Here is a 23,096-nt window from a genome sequence, read left to right on the forward strand (position 1 = left end):
GAAAGAAGAACCGAGTCGTCCTGTGTTCCAGTCACTTGTTCTTGCTACCAAGTGATGATAATAATTCCCCAAGGAAGTCAACTCAAAAATTCTCATTCTATCAAGAATCAGAGAGTTCCTAATCCTTAATCCTTAATTAATCCTTAATCAGAGAGACTTGATATTTGTTGCTAGTTTTCCTAGCTTTGCTGTGTCTTCATAGGTCAAAAAACCCAGAACGACAACAAAAAGTCATCAATAAGATTAACATTTATTGTTATTTACTGACTACTCCCTCACAGCTGTTGGACTACAGACCTGATCAAAGCAAAACTGCAGATGGGGTAGTAGGTACTCAAATTCTAGCAAACAGGGCAATAAAATAAAATAGTGGTTTCTGTGCCTTTTGATCAGGAAGGCAGTAGTTTAGGGAGAAAGAGGATTTGTTTTCTCTACCTGATTGCATAGCTTCACCACATTACACAAGCAGTGAAGGATAAGTTATTTTTTAAGATATTAGAATTGTTTTACCAAATGACAAATTTGGGCTGCCGTGCAGCACTACTGCTTGTTGTCGGCGAATTGCTGAAAGACCGGCCAGAGGAACAACTCGCACTTTACACAGTTACTCACCCCTAGGGAACCGGTTTTTGCGAAGCATTTCCTCTCCTCGAGCAGATAATGGCTTTTTAACCAGCTGTTTCTGTATCCGCTTCCCCCCGCGGCCCGGGCCAGGGCTCGCCGCTGACTCAGCGCCGCGCTGCGCTCCCGCCGCTGAGTCACCCCGCGGGAGCGGCGGCCCCGGCGCTGCCTGCGCCCGGCGGGCACCACGGAGGCGGCCGCGGCAGGCGGGCTGCGGGCTCAGCCGCAGCTCCCTGCATGGTGCTTAATACACCCCCGGCCTCCACGCGGGAAAAATCCGAAGCGCACAGGCGGGGGATTGTCCCTCTAAGCCCAGCCAAGCTTACTGTAAATGAACCAAAACATTTTCTGTTGCGGAAGAGACCGAGTGACCTAATTGCTTGCACTGAGCTACTATGTCTGACAGAACCACGGACAAAGGAATCCAAGCCTAAACCAGAATTTTGCCACTAACGTAAAGCAAAAACACCCCACCCTTTCAGTGAAGATGTGATTTTTCTTCACTGTCTGGTTTAGTTCTCAGAATGACGAACAACCAGATAAACAACAGCTACTGAGATCATACCACGGAATGTAAACAAATGAATTATGTGTTTCTGTATTAACTCTTCTGTTATCTCTAGTCTTCAAATTACACGTTACTGACTAAGATACTCAGTGGTGAAAACTAACCACTAAGAAGTGGGCAGAGAAACTGTCATTCCTTTTAACAAGAAACCAAATTTTAATCTGTATTTATAATTGAATACAAGTAGTTTGGAATTCTAAAGAACTGCTTCCCATTATTTGACAGATAAAACTGATTTCCTGTTACAAGTTGTTAGGTTTTACTCATGCAACTAATTATTAACAAGGCTGAATAAAACTGTGCAAGATGCAAGGCACTTTTGGTGGACAGGTACTCATTTCTATTTTTGCTATTCCTGCGTCTCCAGCCTGTAACATAGACTCTTCAGTTAAGAATATTTTTTCCTTTGCAATCATGTCTCCTCCTCATGATATTACACTCATCAGCAAAAAAAATGGACAAAATCCTATCATTCCGTAAAAATTGCGGATGTGCAAGGCACAATGGTCCTATTTAAAAGGCTCAGCAAGATGTCCTGTGAGTGATGAGCTTCAGCCTCCAAGTGGGTCCAGTGTTTCACAGGATCAGTAGTACTGACGTGAGAGTTTTACTACGTATTTTGCTCTTGTGCCATCCAGACACTTGGATTCTAAAGCAGCTCAGCTGCTCGGGACACATCTTTAAGAAATAATTCCCTTTCTAATGAGGCAGTAGAAAGCAAGCCTAACTTGACCAAAATGATGGACTTCACATATTATTTCGGTTTGGTCAGTTGATGCCTTTTATTTCTATTTTGTCTAATATTAATCTTTAATGTTAATTTTCTTGAAAAAAAATCTGAAAACTACAGAAGTATTACTGGGTGAGAAACATGAGGAAGCCACTACAGTGATGTTGTAAGCTTGATTTGCCTTATTGCTCCTACGAACAACTCACCACATCAACATCTCATTTCGTTGTCATGCAATAGCTGTTCTTAGCCCAAGGCTACAGAATAATGGATTTTTTTAGGACAATGAGGGTATGACCATGTTTGTAAAATCAGCTTCTAGCTGGTGAACAACTATCAAATCTCACTTCCCAAGGAAGTGAGTTGTAGCAGGATGTTTTCTGATTTGTTCAGTACCATTAGCTGTGTTACTTCAGTATTAGTCAGTGTCTTTCCACCACCCCCTATGGGTGTTTTAGAGAATGCTCATTACTCACCAAGCCTTTGTTTACATTAGGATTTCATACCATCAAATTCAGGGACAGCTCTGCTTGATTCACAAAAGGATTTGTATTTCTTCAGTCTGACAAAATTAGTCATTATAAAATCATGTGCGTGTCTCAGGTTTTCTTCACAGAGCAATTCTGCAGATCTAACAAACAAACGTATCCTGATGTCACTCGGTAACACCTCCAAAGACTTCAGTATTTTTAAAAAGATATTTTTAAACAGTATTTTTACTCTAGAGAAAAGGATCAACAATAAATAATGCAGTAAAGGAGAAATGGATCAGGAAAAAAATCCAGCCTCTAACGTTCCCTACACAACATCAAAAATGTTTTCATAATATCCATGCATATATGAGGTGTAATAAAGACACAGAGTTAAATACCTCTATTCCATTGCTTCTCATTGTTTTCAGATAATTTTAAGTACAGTCCTTTCTGATGAGTCTATCAAGCCACAGCAAGTGCACCCAGAGCACGTTACTAGAACACACACAGAGTTTTTATTTAGAAAGTGGAAGCGACTCTGCTTGGCAGAAATACTTGTGAAGCAGCATTCTGCTGGGAGCAAAGAGAAACACAACACTTCCCTGCAACCAGGATCCACAGACACCAAAGGCAAGGGGCACCTCCTAGGAGATTGCCATTTATGGAGAATTTCCAGATGATGAGGCATTTTCTAGTTTTCTTAGTCTTGCTTGCTTCTGGTTGTACAGAAATACTGGAGACCACTGCTTCCTGGTACAGAGATATTGCCATTCCTGTCATTAGTGCAAATAATCTATTCAGTAAAAGCATGACAATTTGTGTACAACTTTATTCCCTGATTTTTGAGAATTTTTCACTGATTTTTTTCCACAACTTTTTCACCATGCATTTTCAAAGTAATGAAATAAAGCTCAGTCTTAAAGAACAGTCGTCTTTTTCTAAATTTACTGTTCCAGAAACATAATGCCACATCTTGCCTTGAAGCATCTGTCCTCCAGTGCTCCTGTATTACAGAAACACTTCTATGTTCTTGCTAAAGGATTTGGAACAAAACCAAGTTTAAAACTTACAAAAAATGGTTAGAAATACAAAACAAAATTCTTCACACTGCTCTATGCTTAATTACGAGTTCAGACTTTAAACGTGTTGAAGAATTTTATGGCAAAACAATAATCACATGCAAAGTAGGACTGAAAGGCAACAGAGTATGATACAGGCAAGCTCCTTTCTATCTGATAGCAAAAGGGATATTGTGATGCCTTAATACTTCAGAAATCTGCTAACAAACTAAACCTGTTACTCTAAATATTCTTCTACACTCAAACGCAAAAGCACTGAAAGATTGCAGTAAGACAAACTCACATGGGAAAAGGTATTTCCTTCCCCTTCTGTGTTTCAAGTGTTTGAGCCCAGACACCCTGGGCCTTGGTAAACCAGCTCAGCCATCAGCTCCAGCCTCTGGGCCTCAGAAGACTTGGTACCATCTTACAGAATGGCCCAGAGTCCAAACTTCCTCCCTCTTCCTCATCCAAAAATCCCATTTCTCCCAAACCAAAGACCCAACTTCACATTCACTTTGAAAACTACTATATTTGATCTTCTATATTCACAGAATACTTTCCTGTCTGGCATTAATATTAAACCAAGGTGTAGTGTTACCTACAAAACGTTATACTGGTGACTACATCTTTCCTAGGTTAAAGAAATGAGTATCTAAAAAATAAAGCTAAAGAAAACAGATCAATACAGAATCAGGTCTCTAACCATTCTAACATTAGGCGGGTTAGTTTTTGGGTTTGTTTTTTTGGGAGGTTATTATTGTTTGCTTTTAAAACATTAGCTTGCAATTGTCAGGAGGATGTTCTAATAGACTCCTCGTTGGGTGCTGCTGGTGAAAGAATGTTGGGAATACAAATCTTCCTTGCCTCTACCAAAAAGCAGCCCGCCAGTTAGTCCTGACAACAGTTATCTGTGGTAGAAACTGCAGACACTTCTGTGCTTTGATGAAAGAGCACATTTAAAAGCTTTTTTAATGTTTGCTCTCTTGGAGGAAGAGCCCTCATTCCGCACCATCCTGCCTCCCCATACAAAGAATGGGCAATTATTTATGTATAGCAAATGTAGAGCTGTAACTTCATATGTCTGTGGAAGACACTGTGTGGGACACAAAAAAACTAGAGTTGCTATTTATAGAATACAGACTTTTTGTATTGACAAGAAAAAGACTGAAAAGCCTGTGGTATAAGGCTGATTTCTACCAACACAAAGTGCAGTTCTGACACCCACCCGCTTCTTATTCAAGGAGAAAGTTCACAAAGGTGAGACAACAGCAGTTAAACTTCCATTGATCCCATATAGTTTATCCCCTCTTATCATTCTCGACTCTGGTCCGACAGATGTTCAAGGAGGTAAGATCTCCGCTATGTCCTTTCCAACCAACTTTCCTAACCCTCTTTCTCCCCATTTTATAAACAAATCCCCGGAGCGTGCAGAGCCACATGAGCAGAGACGCTACCAGGCAACACGGAGGGAGCCCAAGGGAGAGGCAGCCGCTGGCTGGCACAGCCAGCACTAAACTGGTTGGTACGGCTCAGGTCAGGCAGAAGAGCCTCCCTTGTGGCATGTTTTTACCTGGAACAGAGAGAAGACAACACAAAAAAGCGATGAAGAGCTAAGATTAAAGGTTTATTGATTAGAAACTTTGCTGTTATCTGATTTTAAGGAGGCGTTAAGTTGCAGCTGTAGAATTTTTAAAGTGGAGGGTAATTAGTCTTTTTCTTAAGTAGCCTACTGTTCCCAAACCAGGACAACTAAACTACTTGACATGTCAGACATTACCCAGATCGGTAGAAAACATAGACTGAGAGCTTTTGAAGGATTCACATTCTTGTACAGAGACCAGCCTACCATGATGTGTTCAATCCAATCTACATGCAGCGTTCAGAGCACACAACTGACAGCTTCAGTGTCAGAATGTAAACCAAGGAATAAAACAGGCATGGAAATGAAACATGAACAGGACAAACGGTCTCCTAGAACAGCAAGCTGTTAAAATTTATTAGAGGACTGAGAAAGTGTTTTAGCTGATTTTCCACAACTCCAATAGATGCACTACACCTACATTACATGCTGACAAGACAGTTTCATTCCACCACAGGACCAAGGATGTGGCATCCACAGAACACATTTCTCTAATGGCCACCTGTACAAAGAACGTTGTTTTGCCCTGTGAAACATTCTATAATTGCACCTCTTTTCCCTTCAGAAATGCTTCTGCTTCTTTCCATGTATTTTATATAGTAATTTAGGTGGGGTTTTTTGTCTGTCTGTTTGTGTTAAAGGAAAGCTGTGATGCTTTCTTTTCCATTGCATCTTGCTTTAATTTAAGACTCCATCTCATTTTTGCAGTCTGATGGGGTACACTTCGGGAACCTCTCTTTAGTTTTAAGCCAGGCTTGTTCAAATTTATGTCCAGATGTGTTATAACACTCTGTAACCATTTTCAATCACAAATGTAAAAGATAGATTATCTCTGAGGTATTTTTCACTAAATAAAGTGCTGCTATTTTATGATCAAAAGAACTGATTATTTTTGCCATTCATTTCAATAATGTGTTATGAGGAAACCTATTGTGTTCACATATTAGGGCTATAACATCATAAATGAATAAAACATCTTGGCCTTATTGCAGATACCAGCAACAGCAACTCTCTGTAAAAAGACAGAGCATCTATTGAAACGAAAGAACTAAAAGTGACAGACTAAGCCAAGGTCACTGCTAAGCCTCTAATACGAGCGTGAGGGAAAGAGAGAAGGGTGATTTGCAGATATTACTGTAAAGGCACTTAATGTGATCATAGCTACATAAAATACATCCAGTACATAACCAGGAAACAGACTATTTCTTCATTAAAGATTTTGATGATTAAGGCCCATTTGTAGCAAAGAATCAAGCACCTTAAGAAAGTTTCTGATTTTGTTAAAAAAAAAAGTTTCTAGCACTGAAATGCACCACGGGATTGTGTTCTTCAAAACTGAGATATGTTGACCTTTTTTGTATCTACTTTTTTTGGCATCAAGTCAAAGCAAAGGAAGGCATAAGATATACTCTCCTCTAAGTATTTTCCCCTAGAGATCTAATAATACAAGGTAGTTGGACTCACGTTCAAAACAAGATGCAGCAGGGCTGTGGAACTGTTGGGTTTCCAAAGATGCTAAAAATGTAGAGAGATTCAAGGGGGAGGGCAGGGAACATATCGGGAAGAAAAGGCCACCAAGGGACACAAGGTACATCTGGTGGAGAAAAATCTTCTAGAAGGAAAATAGTCAGAGGTTACATAAGACAAGCGCTCCTGAGAAGTACACAGGCTTGTCCTTTTCCTGCCTCTTTCTTCCCCATGCATCTGGGTTTTGGAGTGTGATAAATGGTCTCTTCATCTGATGCAGTACAGCTGCTGCTATGGAGTTTTTGCGTTTCCTCTGGCCTTCCTAGGCCTCATTTTTCCAATGCTCTTTCTGTTCCTGTTGATGTTATTCAGGGTTTTTTTTCTCCTGACATATTTCAGGTGAATATATAGGAGAGATATTTGCATGAGAGCAATCTAATTCTCTCAGTTTATGGCCGTAATAAATCCACTCAGAGAAAGGAAGATCTAACCTCATAAGATTTTTGGTTTAGTCAATCACTGTACGGTTTCAGTAAGTTATACAAAACCAGCACATGAGACAAGAATAACAAACGCTTATTCCAAGTTTCCAAGTATGTTATTTGCAAGATATGTAAGCTTACAAAATATTTAAGCCCGCATTGCTCATATTCAGGTGATTTTTAAAAAGAGGCATAAACATCACAAAATAAGTAGAAATCAGCTTTCAGAATGCCCAAGACAGGTTTTTGACACTTGTTATTCCTCACATCTGACTAAAGAACTGTGAAAGAAAATATTCATAAAAATATACTAATTTATATATGTAGATTCTTTCTGTACAGTCTATTTGCTAAACAAACACAATCTATTATGACAACGCTGAATTGCCAAGGAAAGTACCATTGCTTCACTCAGAGTTTATCAATAGTAAAACTTCCCCTACATAAAGAGCAGTTGAGGAGAGTGGCCATTAAGAAACAGCAACATTTCTGTTGCAAACAACTAGCACAGAATGTAACAGTTACTGCCAGTCTTTAAATTTAAATTTTCATCTATTTTTTTCAAGGGCTTTATCTACAGTGTATATTATGCAACAAGTATGGAGCTCTTTGAGTAACAGCAATGGCAAGCATAAAGTTCAATCGCACAGCTCTCAAAAAAGTTCAGAAAAATTAAAGCCAGCCAGTTCATGCTGTTCAAGCAGTTTTTGTGTGTGATGGAAGTGGGATTTTAACATACATTAAAATGTAAAGCCAACAAATACTCTACTAGCATAACAGCAAACCCCAGGAAGGGCAGGCATGGCTTTTCAGCAGCGCTGTTTCAATGGGTTCTGCCCACACAGGCGCGCCCAGTAAGAGGTGCTGTGAAGGCAGAGTGCTCCACCAGCTCTTTCCTCCAGAAACGTCAGAGCCGCAGCTACACTGCACTTCTCACATTGTATGCACTTCAGTTATGAGACAAACAAGATGATGCAGATGGGTGCGTGTTGCAAGGGACAGGAACAAGGCTTATTACAGAGGCTTTTCTTTCCTTGCTTATGATCCTTTACAGCCTGACCTCGTGTGTGTGTGTGTGTCTCCTCCTGCTCCCACACAAACTGTCCAGTGAATGAAGATAGTGCTATTTTAAGATTCAGATGATATCTCATTTTCCCCATAAGTGACTCATTCACTTTACATCAGATGAATTTTGGGTAACTTGCATCAATAGGAACAACTCAGCAGCAAGTCACATTCAGGTGGGTTCCATTCTATCACAGTGCTCTTTTCTAATATAGTATAATAAAAATCCATCTACCCTAATTAAGGCCTTTGCTTTCATTTTTAATTGAGCATTTATTGACTGAAACTCTCATCTGCAAATTTAGGCTTTTGTAACTCATAAGATGGAAAACTTTTAATAGGCTAGGTTCAAGCCTACCCTCACACAGAAGGAACAAGTAGCAGCATGTTGCTACTCCAAAGTACGCTGAACGCTCCATGACAGAAGACTTCTTTACAAGCAGCCACCCTGTGCTCATGGTCAGAAATGCAGACAGATGAGCCAAGCCCAGAGGCTTGAACAAGACCAGTCAGGGGAAGTGCCGGAACAAGTGGAAAAGAAAGGGTGAAAACCAAAAAGGGACAGCAAACTATTGTTTCTTGGCCACAGGAAGTCATCTGTCAGTAACTACTGCCTCTAAGTTTTTCTTCAACTAACTTATGGATATTCAACATATTTAAATACACAAGGCAACTGTCCTGATGTCCAAATGAAGCTCACACACAGGAGTTTCACACGACAGCTGAGCCCCTTAGACCGGACAGGGTGCATAGACACTCCCTCTCTGCCCATTACCTCAGTGTTTTACAAGCTGAAATCACAATGAGTTATCCTGTCACTCCTCCACTGTAAAATGCAAATAATTAACAACACTGATATAATTGTTGCAAAGATTTAACCTATTTAGATCAGTGAAACAGATCAGTATTATATACAACATACCAGCCTCTAAGACAAAATAGAGAAAGCCATTTTCATCCTTAATAATGATTAAATTACTTTAATTCTCATTTAAAATATACAACTTTGAAAAATTATGCAGCATACATTCAAATATGAATTGAATTCCTAAGTGTCCTGATATCCTGTTGCTGACCAGTTTAATACAATGATCTGTCAACACTGTTTATTTATGGCCATAGGAGAAAAATCTCCGTAAAGAAATATTTGTATCTGATATTGCAGCTTTTCCTTAAACACTTACAGTTAGAAGTCAATTTCAGTAGGCCTCTTTCTCCAAACACTGCTGCTTGTTCCTATAGGAGAAACATTCCACAAAGATCCCAGGAAGGGCAAAAGAAAAAAAGTCTGAGTCAGCTATTTTAGAAATAGCATTTGAGATACAAGAGTCAATTTCGCAGTGTCAAAAATAACCATTAAAGCTAATATTACCACCCAAAAGCAGTTTGAGAAAGCTCACCAACAATGCCACAAATCTTAATGGTCTTTAATAGTAATTTAGAAGCTTTAGGAAAAAAAATAAAAATCAATACAAACAGTATTGTTAGTACAGCAATAGTGTCACCGATACTATTAGTAGTATGGCAAGGAAGCATAACCTACAGCCCCCTTGAAAAAGCACCACCACCGAGAAATCTTTATGGCAGGGACTTGATGAATTTTCAAAGGACACACAGGCTTCATTTAAGCCCAACCTAAGTGCCCCTGCAGGGTATGAGGCTGCTCTGCTTTGAGGCAACTTCCTACTGCATAACTCTGTGTTATTTATAGAACACCACTGAGATGACAGGCATTTTTTAGACTCTAACATCCCTGCTCTGCAGAGCTTCAAGTCTTTGCTAATGTACGAAACACAGAGGGGCAAGAGTCAAATAGCAATGAGTCATGTATAGAGTGTATCAAATCAGTTAATGGATGGGTAGGAGGTTAGAACAGCAGGGGAAAAAAGTCAGCTGCTGAATTTTACACTGCATGAAGTGTAGAAAAAGAAATTGTAACTGCAGTTAGTCCTAATTTGGCTGAAGCCAACATCATCACTTCTTTATCAGGACCGGAAATAAAATATTTATCACTACTAGTAAATGAAGTTGGTATATCCTAACTTAACAGAGAAAAATCAGCACAAGTATTTCAAAGTTCATAGTTTTTATTTACAATTTTGTTGGCAAAAGGCGGTGGGAAAGTTTAAAACATTTTAAACAGGGGGCACCGTGTTGTATTGTATGATGCATCAGTTCACAATAGCTATCTTCAGTATCCAGCTGATCAAATCAAGCTGATCACCACTTAAATAAGCATAATCTGCATCAGCTCCATTAGAGTATGCTGCCTAAAAACACTTCAGACAGTTTCTAAATCAACATAATCACTAATAAAAATCCAGTTCTGGTGAAGAACGTATACTCTGATTTTTATACTGTACCTGGTATCAAATTGCCCACTTACACTTGCATACTGGCAGAGCAGTTACACTTCCTACTTTTAGTGGAAAGATACATTTTCTGCAAATTCAGCTGGCAGGTAATTCTGAACTAATCTGAATATTTTACTGTGAGCATAGTCAAGACTGAAGTAGATGAGACTGAAGGAAAATATTCCTGGTACATGACGTGCCCATCAGAATCAGCTGGGTAACCATAAACATCCTGTTTAAGAATTCTATTCAAGAAGGAGAAAAAAAAATGTAGTCAGTTTTCTCTTTATCACATGGATTTAACTTGTCACTTGAGCTTTTTAATTCATTCTTCTAAATCAAGAGTGTTTAGTTCTTCTTCTAGTTCATCCAAGTCCTCGCCAGTAAAGAGATTTTCATCAACTGGAACTGCATCAATTACTCCATTTTCCAACTCCCCATCTCCATCATTATCTTCCTCTAAATAATTTTGCTCACTGCTGTTTATATCACCACCAGAGGCTTCACTTAATTTATTATCTGAAAATAAAAATAGTTCTTACATATTTCAGTGTCATACATTTTTTTAATCACTAATTCACAATCCCACTAAACAGGCTTTAAAGTTCTGAAACAATAAAGAAGTTACTTTATTTGAAATTTATGTAGACTTCTATTGGTTAAATTGCATGTACCTGATTAATACACAGGTTTGGATCATCAGTTACTAAAATAGGTTAAAAAAAACCTCCTCAAACTCCTGTTTTCATAGTAGGGCCAAACTCAATGAGCTGCTCCCACTCACTGTCTGCACTTAAAGGACTCAGGGTCTTAAAGACCAGGGTGTGCATTCCACAAGCACACCAGGATCATTGATTTGCTCTAAGAAATTAGAAGCTGATTCAAGCCAGCTAGAAAAACTGAAGCAAAGCTTGGGCTTTGTTATTATTCACTTAAACATTTACTAAATCTGAAAAAAAAAAAAAAAAAAAGGGAAACTGCTAAAACAAACATCTTGAGGATTTACTTGAAGCAGCCATAAACACTACCTTTTATTTAAACTTGAATTTAAGAATATAAGAAGTGTATAGAATTTACTCAAAGCTTTTTCTTTAGTAACTAAATGTACCATTAATTATTTCACTTCCCCACCTTTTCAAACAAACATTTCCAGCAGATCAATAACTCATTTCCATCTACCTTTTGGGAGGCCCTTAACAATTCAATCCCGTATTAATGATGCCAAAATAATGAACTTACCGTCTTTATCCAGGGAACTGTATATGCTGAATCGCTCAGGACTGGCCACAGTAATACCAGTCTCATCTACAGCCTTTGGGACATAGAGGTTCAAATCTACATCATTTATGCAGACAGGGTCTTCCATCTGAAAAATAAGCCAAGATGCTCCACGTGAATTGCTTTGCTACAGAAATTCTTATTTCTGCAGGCTTTCTACATTTTTTTAATCTTCCTTTTGAAACCAAAATTTTGACAAAACATATACTGTGTAGCAGTGTTAAATTAAGAACAAGATTATTAGTTGCACTATAAGAGCTCTGAAATGAGGTTTTCGAACTTGAATGTAACTTGAAATATTATTCAAGCTAGTACTGTTCTTTACCTCATCATCTTCTCCTGTTCCTTGAATATAACGGGTGTCATCTGCTTCTTCATCATCAGCATCAACCAACTCTGGTCGGAACTCAAATACTTCACGTCCACTAATCTATTAACAAAAAAATTATATTAATTTATCACTTTATAGATGTCATACTGCTGTAAAAAAAATGCAAAGCAACTCCAGGCCAGCTACCCTATTACAAAAACTAATTTACTCTTTCTTCTTGCATTAAGAATTGGACTGTAGAACATACCACCAATGCTTTGCCAGCTTTAAAATCTGCTTTTCTCCTCTCCATATCTTGCTCAGCCTTATCGATTTTTTCTTGTCTTTTTCTTCTCTTCCATGCAAGAAAACACTCTAGAGTAATTTTGGTAACATTTGGTCCTAAGGCAGCACGCTGTCAAGTAAAGAGACTGATTAATGCTAGAAATTGTTTCCAAAGGCTATAACAAATTAGAGATTTAATTACCCTTTTCCAGAAACTAATTGAAAACATTTCTTTCTAATTCTTCCTTCACTCCCACCACTGTTAAACATGTACCATCAACTCAAAGTTTGACTCAACACACGATTTTCCAGTTAGCAAGATGAATGGACGTGAAAGTTAACGTGAGAAATGGAGGAGGACAGAAACCAACAATAACAGCTCAGGTTCTCCTCAAAGTGAGGCTGCCAGGCAGTGGGGCTGCCAGGCAGTGCGGACAGAAACCAGCAGAGCAGCAACCTAATGCCTTCAGAAGGCCCCGTTCTCTTGGTGTTGCTTCCTCATTACAGTTACGAGAGAACTACAGAGGCAGTGAGCTCAGGCTAAGAAAGGCCCATAGAAGCAGTTGCAGCAAACAAAGGGAACACAGCAGTAAGAAATAAAAGCCTCCTAAAAAAAAGATGAGCAAATCTGCTCTAAATATGCAGCTATAGTTCAATCTATTCACTAGGCAATAGTTTCTAACCAAAGACACAAATCAAATACTATGCATCCTTTGCCCTACCTCAAGCTCACACAGTTATAAAAACAGTTTATACTTTTTAATTACTAATTAGGAAGTTATTTGCAACTGTCCCTTCAGAGTACTGAAAACAACCACCACCAAAAGGTACCTGTCTGAGAACTTTACCTCTTTTTCTATTAGATCTTCTAAAGAAATTTCATCTTGCTTTTCCTCCTTCTTCTTGTCTTTTTTTAATACAAAACCTGGAGGGAGAGCATGGCGATACATGCAGTTGTCTCCTCCACCTGGACAGACCCAGAACCAACCATATTTGTTGTTTTCAATAGCATCAAGGAAATATTTGCAGACCTGTATAAAACATCAGTTGTTAGCACTGCATTCTCTTTTCATCCCCAGCAATTTAGACTACACATATGGCCACTACCTGTCAGAAGTACAGTAATTCAAAGCCAGTCACGCTAAAAACAGAAGAGGCATGTGAAATGCATTGCTACTAAAAAAGCAGACAAAATAAGTGCAACTTGTTATCTATAAGGCATGTAGTCAACAGCTTTTTCCCCTTAATATAATCCCAATTTAAAAAGAAAGTTTGATTCAGGAGACTGGCAGTCGTGCATGACTACAAACCCCGGAGTGCCTTAAAAGCACATTGACAGCCTTTCCCTTCCACTCACCAACAGCTGTGCCATTTTAATAAAAATAAATTCAACCTGCCTCAGGTGTTAAACCTTCCAGCTCAAGATCCTGAGGTAAAGATGCCATTCTGGAACTTCTAACGAGCAATTCATAGTTCAAACTTGGCCATATCAAAGTTCAACTTTAGCAAATTTAGGCAGTATCAACAGAATATTTAATTATTTGGTATTGAAAACAAGGTCAAATACTTCCAAAGAATGAAAAAGAGGTTACAATATAATACCATTTAGTCCCCAAACTAAAGAATATTCTTGAAGTTAGAGGTCAGGAACTACTAATAACTCCATTAGTAAATTCCATCTTATAAGAGACAAGTAGGATGCCTTAGATATATTACTAATTCATTTAGCATCTCTATTTTGAAAACTCTTAATCTACTATCCACTTCTATTTTACAACAGAAATAGAAAATACCTTGTGATGACTGAAAGAGCTTTGGAGTGTTTTTTTTTTTAAACACAGCAATACTATCAGCCAAACTGTATACTCAGAATATTGTTATAGTATTCCATTCAAAATCTTTAGATAATGATAAACATAACTGCAGACTGGTATTAGATAACTCTCTCTACTACAGCTCAATTAAAAAAAAAAAAAAAGACATACTATTTGAGTTTTGGGTTTTTTCTTTTCCGCCTCACCATGCTTCTTGTTCACCACTTCTTCCAGCTTCTTCTCATCCCAATTATCCATTGTATCTAGAAAAAGACAAGACAGTTTCACAAAAATTCCAAATACTAAAAATTGTTGTGAAGTTGCTTTTCTCCCTAACAACAGTTTTTAATATGACATTTTTACATTTTAGTTTATAGAACGGAAAATAAATCAGGCCTTTATAATGAAGTCTTCAAACTCTCCTATGCTGCTCACAAGATAATTTCCTCAAAAGGCTCAGAAACTTACAGAAGAAAAAAAGGAAGACGACTGAAAAGAAGGTTGGTGGCTAATGGCCAGAAATACAGATAATTTAACTTGAGGATCAAAAGAGATAATACTAACTTATCTGTGTTAAAGTTAAAAGAACGTGCCATTAAAAGAGCAAGATCACCAATGGCAACAGCAGTAGTGAATCTATGGGATCCTATCATATTAATATAGGCTAAAATTCAAATAAAGACTGAGACATGATGAATTGTGGGAAAACAAAAGAAATTACCTTGACTGTAAAATCGCTAACCCCTGCTAAGTTAAAGTAAAATCCAGAGTATTTAGCCAACAAATCATCTGGGGAAAGGAGATAAAGTCTCAGAAAATATTCCAAAGTATGCTGAATTCTAGAACTGTGCACAATGGGGCAAACACATTTTCTGGAAGGCAACTATGGCTGCTCATTACACTTCCTCCTTTTGCAGCTCTGTTTTATACAACTTAGAAGAAATAAGCAACTCTAAGAAAAGACCAAATACTGTACAACCCGCTACTTGTATGACATAATACATCACACATCAGAACTTAAAAACTACCATACAATATCACTAAGTCATACTTCTTTTGTAAACAAGGCCTAAAGCATACTTGTGAGCAAGCAAGTTTCACTGTTGTTTATAATTTTCAACATGGTGGTATGGATTATCTCGGTCATTGATCAGAGTCTTCAGCATCAAAACCACAACACAAGGAGACTCAATCATAAAAATCCAGTTTCAGAATCAGAACAGTTTAGTAGTCGTTTTCTAGAAGTATTGTACCTTTTTCAAGGTCTTCATCTCTTGCATCAATGTAGACGCTTCGTTTTTCACACTTTCTTTCCAAAGACAAATCATGAGAAAACTTGCACTTGTCTCCTTTAGTGCATTGTCCTTGCTTGAAGAAAGCGCAAACCACAGATTTGGGGTCAGCTCCTGTGCAAAGAAAGTTTTTATATTTTAATAGTATTTTTAAGCAAAAGCTATGTGTTAGAAGTTCTGAGAACAATGTCTAGGATTATACAATTTTTACAATCTATAGAGAATGAAAACACTCTTAAAAAAAAATGACAGATGTTTAAGGTGAGGTTCATCAAAAGTAAATATTTAATGTCCTGAACATGTCATATTTACTTTGTATAGCATGATATTTGCATTAAATATCAAAGCTGGCACTTGACTATTTAAAGAAATACGGATAGCACTGCACCCCAGTGAATTATTAATTCATATAAATGTAATACATATGAGATACCACTCTGTGAAATTTCTTCCCTATACAATAAACTATTTTTGCCTCTAATACACAGCAAAGCATCTCCTGGATGTCAGCCTTTCCTTAAGAGATCAACACCACACTAGAATAAATTATAATATTCTAACCTTCACTCATTCAGACCACTTTTTTTTGTTTAATAATAGAAATAAGATGGCTACTCATAGCCTCCAAAGTAAGCAATTTTTGTTATACTATGAACTATTCAATCAACCTAACTACAGTTTAAATAAATATCATCCCACCAAAGGAATTATTTCACCATTAGGAGCTGAAAACAAAAGTGAAAGCAGGTAGAAACTTATTTATGAGACACAACTAAATCAGAAATACTTTACTTGTAATATTCGTTAAGATCTAAGATTTCAAGCTCAAGTTTTTCACTTGCTGATTTTATCCTTGGTGCAGGTCACCTGACACCTGTTTGAAATCTTAACTAAAAATCTGTTGTTTGGGTTTTTTTGTTTGTGGGTTTGTTTGTTTGTGGTGTTTTGTTTTGTTTAAAAAAAAAAACACTGAGTGGATCCCTGAAAGACCTTCACATAATATAGCTCTCCTTGTTGGCAATCGTGACAGAAAGCCAAAGCTTTAATTACAACAATATTAGTCTTCTGGAATAACTTTAAGTCAATAACTATTATATTTGGAGAAAGCTGACCACTGCAGATCATAAACAGAAAACTGGCCTTTGTTGCTGCTAAGTGCCACAATGAACAAGTATCAGGTTTGCTTCCAAAACTTAGATGGAAATCACACTTGTTTAATAAAAAAATATTGCACATAATTTTATTAGTTCCAGAAGATTAATAAAGAGCTCATCACATGACATTTAGTTCATTCCTAAATGTGTTGGTGTGGTGTTGTGTGGTTTTTTTTGTTCACGTCCCACATGGTAGCCAATTGTAGAGTTTCCTAGAAGGATGAAACACTCTTAAACTTATATCTCACGACAAAACTAGTTTGTTCAATAACTGAGTTCAAGTAAGATCACATTTCCAAACCCAAGTCCTACTGTTAATTGTAAAGTGGGACAGAAGTAACTGGAAATTTTTTATGGTTCCGATTTGAACACAAGTTTTCTGTGAAGACAATAGTGATCATATTTTATTTCTTGTCATACCTGGATGTTCATGCTTCCCTGAGTAGACAAACTGCTTTAAACAATACTATCATACATACTAAAAAATCATGCCACTGATCCAGAAGCATCTAATTAATGAAACTGTATCTATAGCTTCCCTGTCAATATTGATGTAGCTTTTGATATCCTAATGACCTAGTAATCCCAAATGAATTACTGAAAAAAATACCAAATCGTTACTAACTACTTGGTACACTAGATAGACAAGGAAACAGACATATCTACTCCATTAAAAGATGAACTGGCATTTTTAAAGGATTATTTTACCTGAGGTGATACAGGAATAAGAGAACATAAATTAAGATAATTTAGTTACCCGTACCTTTGCTAATTTTCTGTGCAGCAACTACAGGCTTGAAGAGTTCATTTAACTCTTGTAATTCTTTCTTCTTATCTTCTTTTTTTAATTTCTTCTCACTTTCTGTTTGAGCAGCCTATAATGACCCAAAATTTGAAGTTATTACTATAAAATTAGAATGAAATTACTCGCTTCACATGAACTGTACATTAAGGTATCAAACCATTCTAAATTTATAAGGGGAAGAAGGAAAGAACCTGTGACTTCTGCATTTCTCTGAATTCCTGCCCTTGCACACGTGGCCAGTGCCATCTAGCAGTACCGCCCTTTCAGACAGAAGAGATTCCAAATGCAATTTGTCAGGGATTTGAGATGCTGGTAGGCACCATGAGGTGACACTGTTACCTTTATTCCACCTTTACAGGTGAGGAAATCAAGTGAATAATATTGAGACTAGGAGAGGAAGTTGCTCTTTTGTGACACATTAGCAGTGCAGGTACTTCCAGATCTGTGCGAAAACCATCTCTCTTTAGTCCCCTCTGTGCTGCTTTGCTCTCTCTCTTCACATATACCCATAGCAATTCCAGGAAATCTGTCCTTAGAATTTGGGAACCAAATTCAGAACAGTGTATGTCTGAATTTATATCAATTTGACATATCAATGTTTCAGTGATAACCACTGGTTTCTAAGACTTTCATAGATATTAGGGGTCAAAGACTGAACAAGCTCACCACGGAAAGGAAGGTTTGTGAATAAGAAAAAAACCTGACTCTGCCTTACTCTTTTTGGACAAGCCAGAAAAAGCCTTTATCTACATCAGAGCAACAGAGAGGGATGAAAACAGATTAAAGAGGGAAACGTTATTAGATAATTCCACTCTTATCTTTAAGAGAAGGTAGTGAGACTAACACCACTATATAAGTATATGGTCTACTTTATTGGTAAAATATGGTGTAATATTAAAAAATGAGCTTTGTTCTTATGGTGAATTTGGAAAACAAACTAATCAATTCCTTTTTAAAACCAGTTGGTGTTTGGTCAGTTTTCACACTCTAAGTTCACAAATCCTATTTTATGTAGCATACAGACTCATGTAAGTCAACTATGAAGAGTAGTACTTTCTTAGAAAGCTTTTGTTTCACCCTAGCATTCTAAAAGCATGAAGATGAAGCTTGCCTCTTTTTAAAACAAACACACACAAACCACAAATATGGACACCATCTCCATTTGTATCTCAGAACACAAAAAAAATTGCAGTTGGTTAATTTACATACTGGTATTCCTATACACGCTACAGATTCAGAGATTTCATACAGAAATTTCAGAAGAACTGTCTGAATAACACACACATAGAATCATAAGGGACATCAAGTAGTCCTTTCCACTACAAGAAATTATTAGATCTGATGACCCAAATATCAACTTTACTGTTAAGTTGTGCCTGACATTTACTACTTAACACTTGTGTTATTTAACAAATTTAACATACATCTGGACATCATGAATTTAGCTGATGCAAGTGTCATTATTTTACAGCAGCATCTTACTCATAGAACAGGAAGCTGTGTAAATACTTACCAACCAGCTTCCCCAGCACTGCAGGAATAAGAGACCTGGCTCACTGCCATTTCAATAATATTTTCACGAAATCTGTGCTGATTAAGTATAATCTAAACATTACAATTTACTTCATTATACGAAAGAAAAGCAGAGGAGTAGACAGTGGCTCAAAAATTCAGTTTCATAGATGCAGACTTGTCATACTTGTTTCCACTTTTTATTAAAATAAATACTTCCATTAGTAGAACAACAAGTACACAAGGGCTTATACTTTTTTATTCTTCTCTCAATTCCAGTTTTAGTATTAGTAACAAGCTACTCTTATTTTTAACTGTTCACTATTTCTTAGATCAGGTGGGAATTAAAGAGAAAAAAAAAAAAGAATGTCCAACGGTACTTTGCTGATAGCCAGTTTCTACAATTTCATTTCAGTTACACCTTAAACTTAATTGATACTTTTAGAATACTACGTAAACAAAAAAACCACCCTTATTAGTTGAGTTTAGGGGGGAATGGTTGGGTGGGGTTTTTTGTTGTTGCTTTATTTTTAAAAATCCAACAAAATCCCATCCTGTACATAGGTACCTAATTCTCAGCTAGACAAGCTTCGCAAGAGGACTGTTAGTTAAATCTGTGCTAGTCACAATACATTAGACAAGTAACGTCTCTGCTTTTTTCTACTTCAGTATTATGACAATTTATAACTACAGCAAAAGATTCTTTGCCTATAGAACGGGAAAAGATTACACAATAAATGCTTACCTGACGTGGATTTTGCTGACCAAATTTAACCTGGTGAGTCACAGCCTTGATAAATTTCTGTTGTTTTGCACCTTTTTTATTCTTTAGACCAAATGTTTTATCCTAAATCAAGAGATAAATACAGCCACATTAGTTGAAATAAGTTTATGTTGTTACCAAAACAAGACAGACCTGCCACTCCTGCCAGGTTTTCAGTTAAACACAGACTGTCTCCTCTAGCGACACACCCAATCCAAGAAACACTACAGACAATATTTAGACCCCTCACATCATCTTTAAAATTTGCTTTTGCAAAGAAGCTACTAAATGTTGCTTTTGTGTGAGCTGTTGCTTTTATCACCAGATCTACTTGTGTCCAAATACAAGTGCAATTGTACACACACAGTGTCTCCAGGCCCCTCAAAGCAAAAGGCCAATATGTTTTTGGTGACTACCCAAGTAACCTTTGAGGAAAATGTGAACACTGAATAGCCATAAATACTGCCTTTTTTTCTGCTCCTGTCTACCTGAAATCACTTATTACTTTTATCTTCAAGTATTCGTATATAAATGTTACATATTTATTATGCAGACAAATATTGCCCCATGTAATATATTACTTTTTATTTTCAAGTATTTTAAGCTTTTCATTTTCTAACTGTACTAATTTGAAGATGTCTTTCCCCTCTGTCAAGTCCAGATAGGTGTATGCACTTCCTAAACTCCATTGCAACATGTTTCTGTTTACTGCCTGAACCCATTCTTCCTCTATATCTCCAGTTTTATTGTTAAAGACAGATTTCTACACCAAACCTATTACAAACTTCATTAAAAAAAGCTTATTCTCACAGGAGTATGTGAAGTAGAAGTTATTTCCTGTTATAGAAATACCTGCATTGAAAACCTATCCATACCTTTGATTTGACACCAGTATTTTTTTCCTTCCAGCAACAACAGATGTTCATCCAGTGATAATACCTCAATTCAAACATACTTTTAGAAAACTTAAAAATCCAGAATTCTAAAAGAATGACAGAAGAAACAGTTCCAAGTTTCCAGAGTTACTCTGTTTTCATTTACATTATATCCCCTCTCAACAGCAGCTCGTCCTCTGTTACTTCATGCTAATTTGAAAAGTCTGCAAGTTGTCAAAATAACTAGTCAGGAAGGAAAATACATAGTTCACACATGTGATTTCCGTGACAACTGCCAGATGGAATATATAATCCCCATGTATTTGAATTATGTAATAGATTGTTGTTAATAATCAATGCAAGCTTTTCCCCATTTCAGCTGGTTCTTGGTTTGGTTTTGTTTGGGGTTTTTTAATAATAAAAACCAGAATTCTCCTATGTAGCTACATTCAATAAGATCATCAGAAACACTGAAACCAACAGAGAGTGAGAACAACCACTGCAACCTCACATTTCCAAAGAACGTAGAAATAATGTTTTAGAGTGCTAGATTGAAAAGAACACTTGCATTACATGGATATTCTGCCTGAACAGCTGAGCTGCTCCTATCTTTCATGCCAATAGATATAGGCAAACATTTCATTTTCTTATAACTGCTCTCTCCTTGTACATTCAACATAACTTACTTTTGTACAGCTGAAGATTTGCATGACCATCCTAATAATTATCACACACATACCCCTCTAACAGCTTCTTTAAAACCTGTTTTACCATGGAATTGAGCATCAGTTAAGATCGCTGAATGGTTTGGGTTGGAAGGGACCTTAAAGATCATTTAGTTCCAATCCCTCCCATGGGCAGGGACACCATCCACTAGACCAGGTCACTCAGAGCTCCCTCCAGCCTGGCCTTGAGCGCTCCCAGGGATGGGGCATCCACAGCTGCTCTGGGCAGCCTGTTCCAGTGCCTCACCGCCCTCACAGGGAAGAATTCCTTCCTTGTATCTAAAGAGAATGAGATATTGCTAATTAATGTTCAAATTATTTCGTATCCAACTTCTATGAAAGACTTACTAAATTGTTACTCCAGGAAGTGCCTTCTCAGCCACACAGGTGCAACTGTATCACAAAAACCCCAAACAAACTACACCCAGGTTTTAAACTGAGTGAGAAATGCAAAGCTATGGCTCAAAGAACCAGACTCAGAAAATGTAGGAACACACAGAACAAATATCCGGAGAAGGGAAAGAGCAAGGAAAAGGAAGAGCTCTCTGGCCAAATCACCTTCAGCCCACAAACAGCTCTGCCCAGAAGCCGTTCCAGCTGAAACCCCGATCCCCGGCCCAAGAAGGGCAGCGGCCACCAGCACAACTGACAGGAACACGGGCAGTGACCCCATAGCTCCGGAGCCGCCGAGGAAACCTGCACCCCCGGAGCGGTGCTGCTGGGCCGGGCTGCGGCCCCGCACACCGCCCCGCAAACACCGGCTTCGGGCTTCACGACCATCGCCTCGGCCGCTGCGGCTGGAGAGGCGGCCCGCGGGGGTTCGGGGAGCCCGGCGGCAGCGCCCGTACCCGCAGCCAGGGGACGGCAGCGGGAGGCGCAGGAACGGCGCTGCCCGCGTCCCGGCGGACCCGCAGAGAGCGCCAGGCCCCGGCAGCGGCCGCGGAGCGGCCCGCTCGGTGTCGGCAGCGGCCGCCTGGGCCCGGCGCGGCCCTGCTCGCCTCACCTCGATGATTTTCTCCTTCTTCTTCTGGTCCGCCTTCTTGCTGCCCCCCGCCGGCTGCTGCTGCTTCTTGGGGGGCATGGCGGGGAGCGCAGCGGCCGCGGCTCTGGCTCGGGGACTCTCGGGGCCGGGGCCGCCGCGGAGCCGCAACTGATCCGGCGGCCGCGGGGCACGCTGGGAAGGCAGCGCGGGCAGGGCGCGAGGGCCCAATGATCTCCCGGCAGGCAGCGCGTGGCGGGGCGACGGCCGGGCGCTCCGCCTGAGCGTCACAGAGGGGCGGGGCCCGCGGGGAGCGGGCTCCGCCCCCCGGCGGGCGGCCCCGCCCCCCCGCGGCCGTGCCGAGCCGTGCGGAGCCGCAGTGCCCGCCGAGCTGTGTTGTTGTGGAAGCGGGCTTTGTGGTCGGAGTCCGTGCAACCTTTCATTTTAGTAGTTCACGTCCTTCATCGTTGCAAGTTCACATGATGCATTTTGTATTTTGATCACTTGTACAGCTAAGAAATAATTAACCCAGTTCTGAGACTCAGAATCAAAGGAAAATAAAAAAGCTTAAAACTCACTAAGGCCCAATTCTGTACTGACATATACGGAACTGCCTTAAATTTTGGTGCGAGTTCCCTTTTAGCAGAGGCTGCATATCCTTTTGTACCGGACTGGCTTTTTAGATAAACAACAGCAGAAAGAACTTCTTGCCAGCGAGATCTGGTAGGTTGAGACCTGAATGTCTGAAAAATGCTATTGCCAATAAATCGCTATGTACTACCATAAATATTGGGGAGAAAAAAAGTGTGCAAAGTGATCCAAGATATATTGTAGTAATCAGTCA

The 23,096-nt window shown here is 38.8% G+C and overlaps 1 protein-coding gene across 1 annotated transcript; it reads right to left on the reverse strand.

Moving 5' to 3' along the window:
• Window positions 1–10,175: 10,175 nt before the first annotated feature.
• On the reverse strand, window positions 10,176–22,469 carry ZC3H15 (zinc finger CCCH-type containing 15). Its single transcript, XM_065637720.1, has 10 exons — window positions 22,277–22,469; window positions 19,656–19,757; window positions 17,357–17,468; window positions 15,401–15,553; window positions 14,319–14,410; window positions 13,182–13,364; window positions 12,317–12,463; window positions 12,064–12,168; window positions 11,700–11,826; window positions 10,176–10,979 (listed from the first exon to the last, which is right to left on the reverse strand). The coding sequence occupies exons 1-10, from the start codon at window positions 22,352–22,354 to the stop codon at window positions 10,786–10,788; spliced, it is 1,293 nt and encodes a 430-aa protein (XP_065493792.1). The 5' UTR covers window positions 22,355–22,469; the 3' UTR covers window positions 10,176–10,785.
• Between the last annotated feature and the right edge of the window lie 627 nt (window positions 22,470–23,096).

Source organism: Caloenas nicobarica, chromosome 6 (assembly GCF_036013445.1).
Source record: "Caloenas nicobarica isolate bCalNic1 chromosome 6, bCalNic1.hap1, whole genome shotgun sequence".
In the NCBI taxonomy this organism is placed as follows: Eukaryota; Metazoa; Chordata; class Aves; order Columbiformes; family Columbidae; genus Caloenas; species Caloenas nicobarica.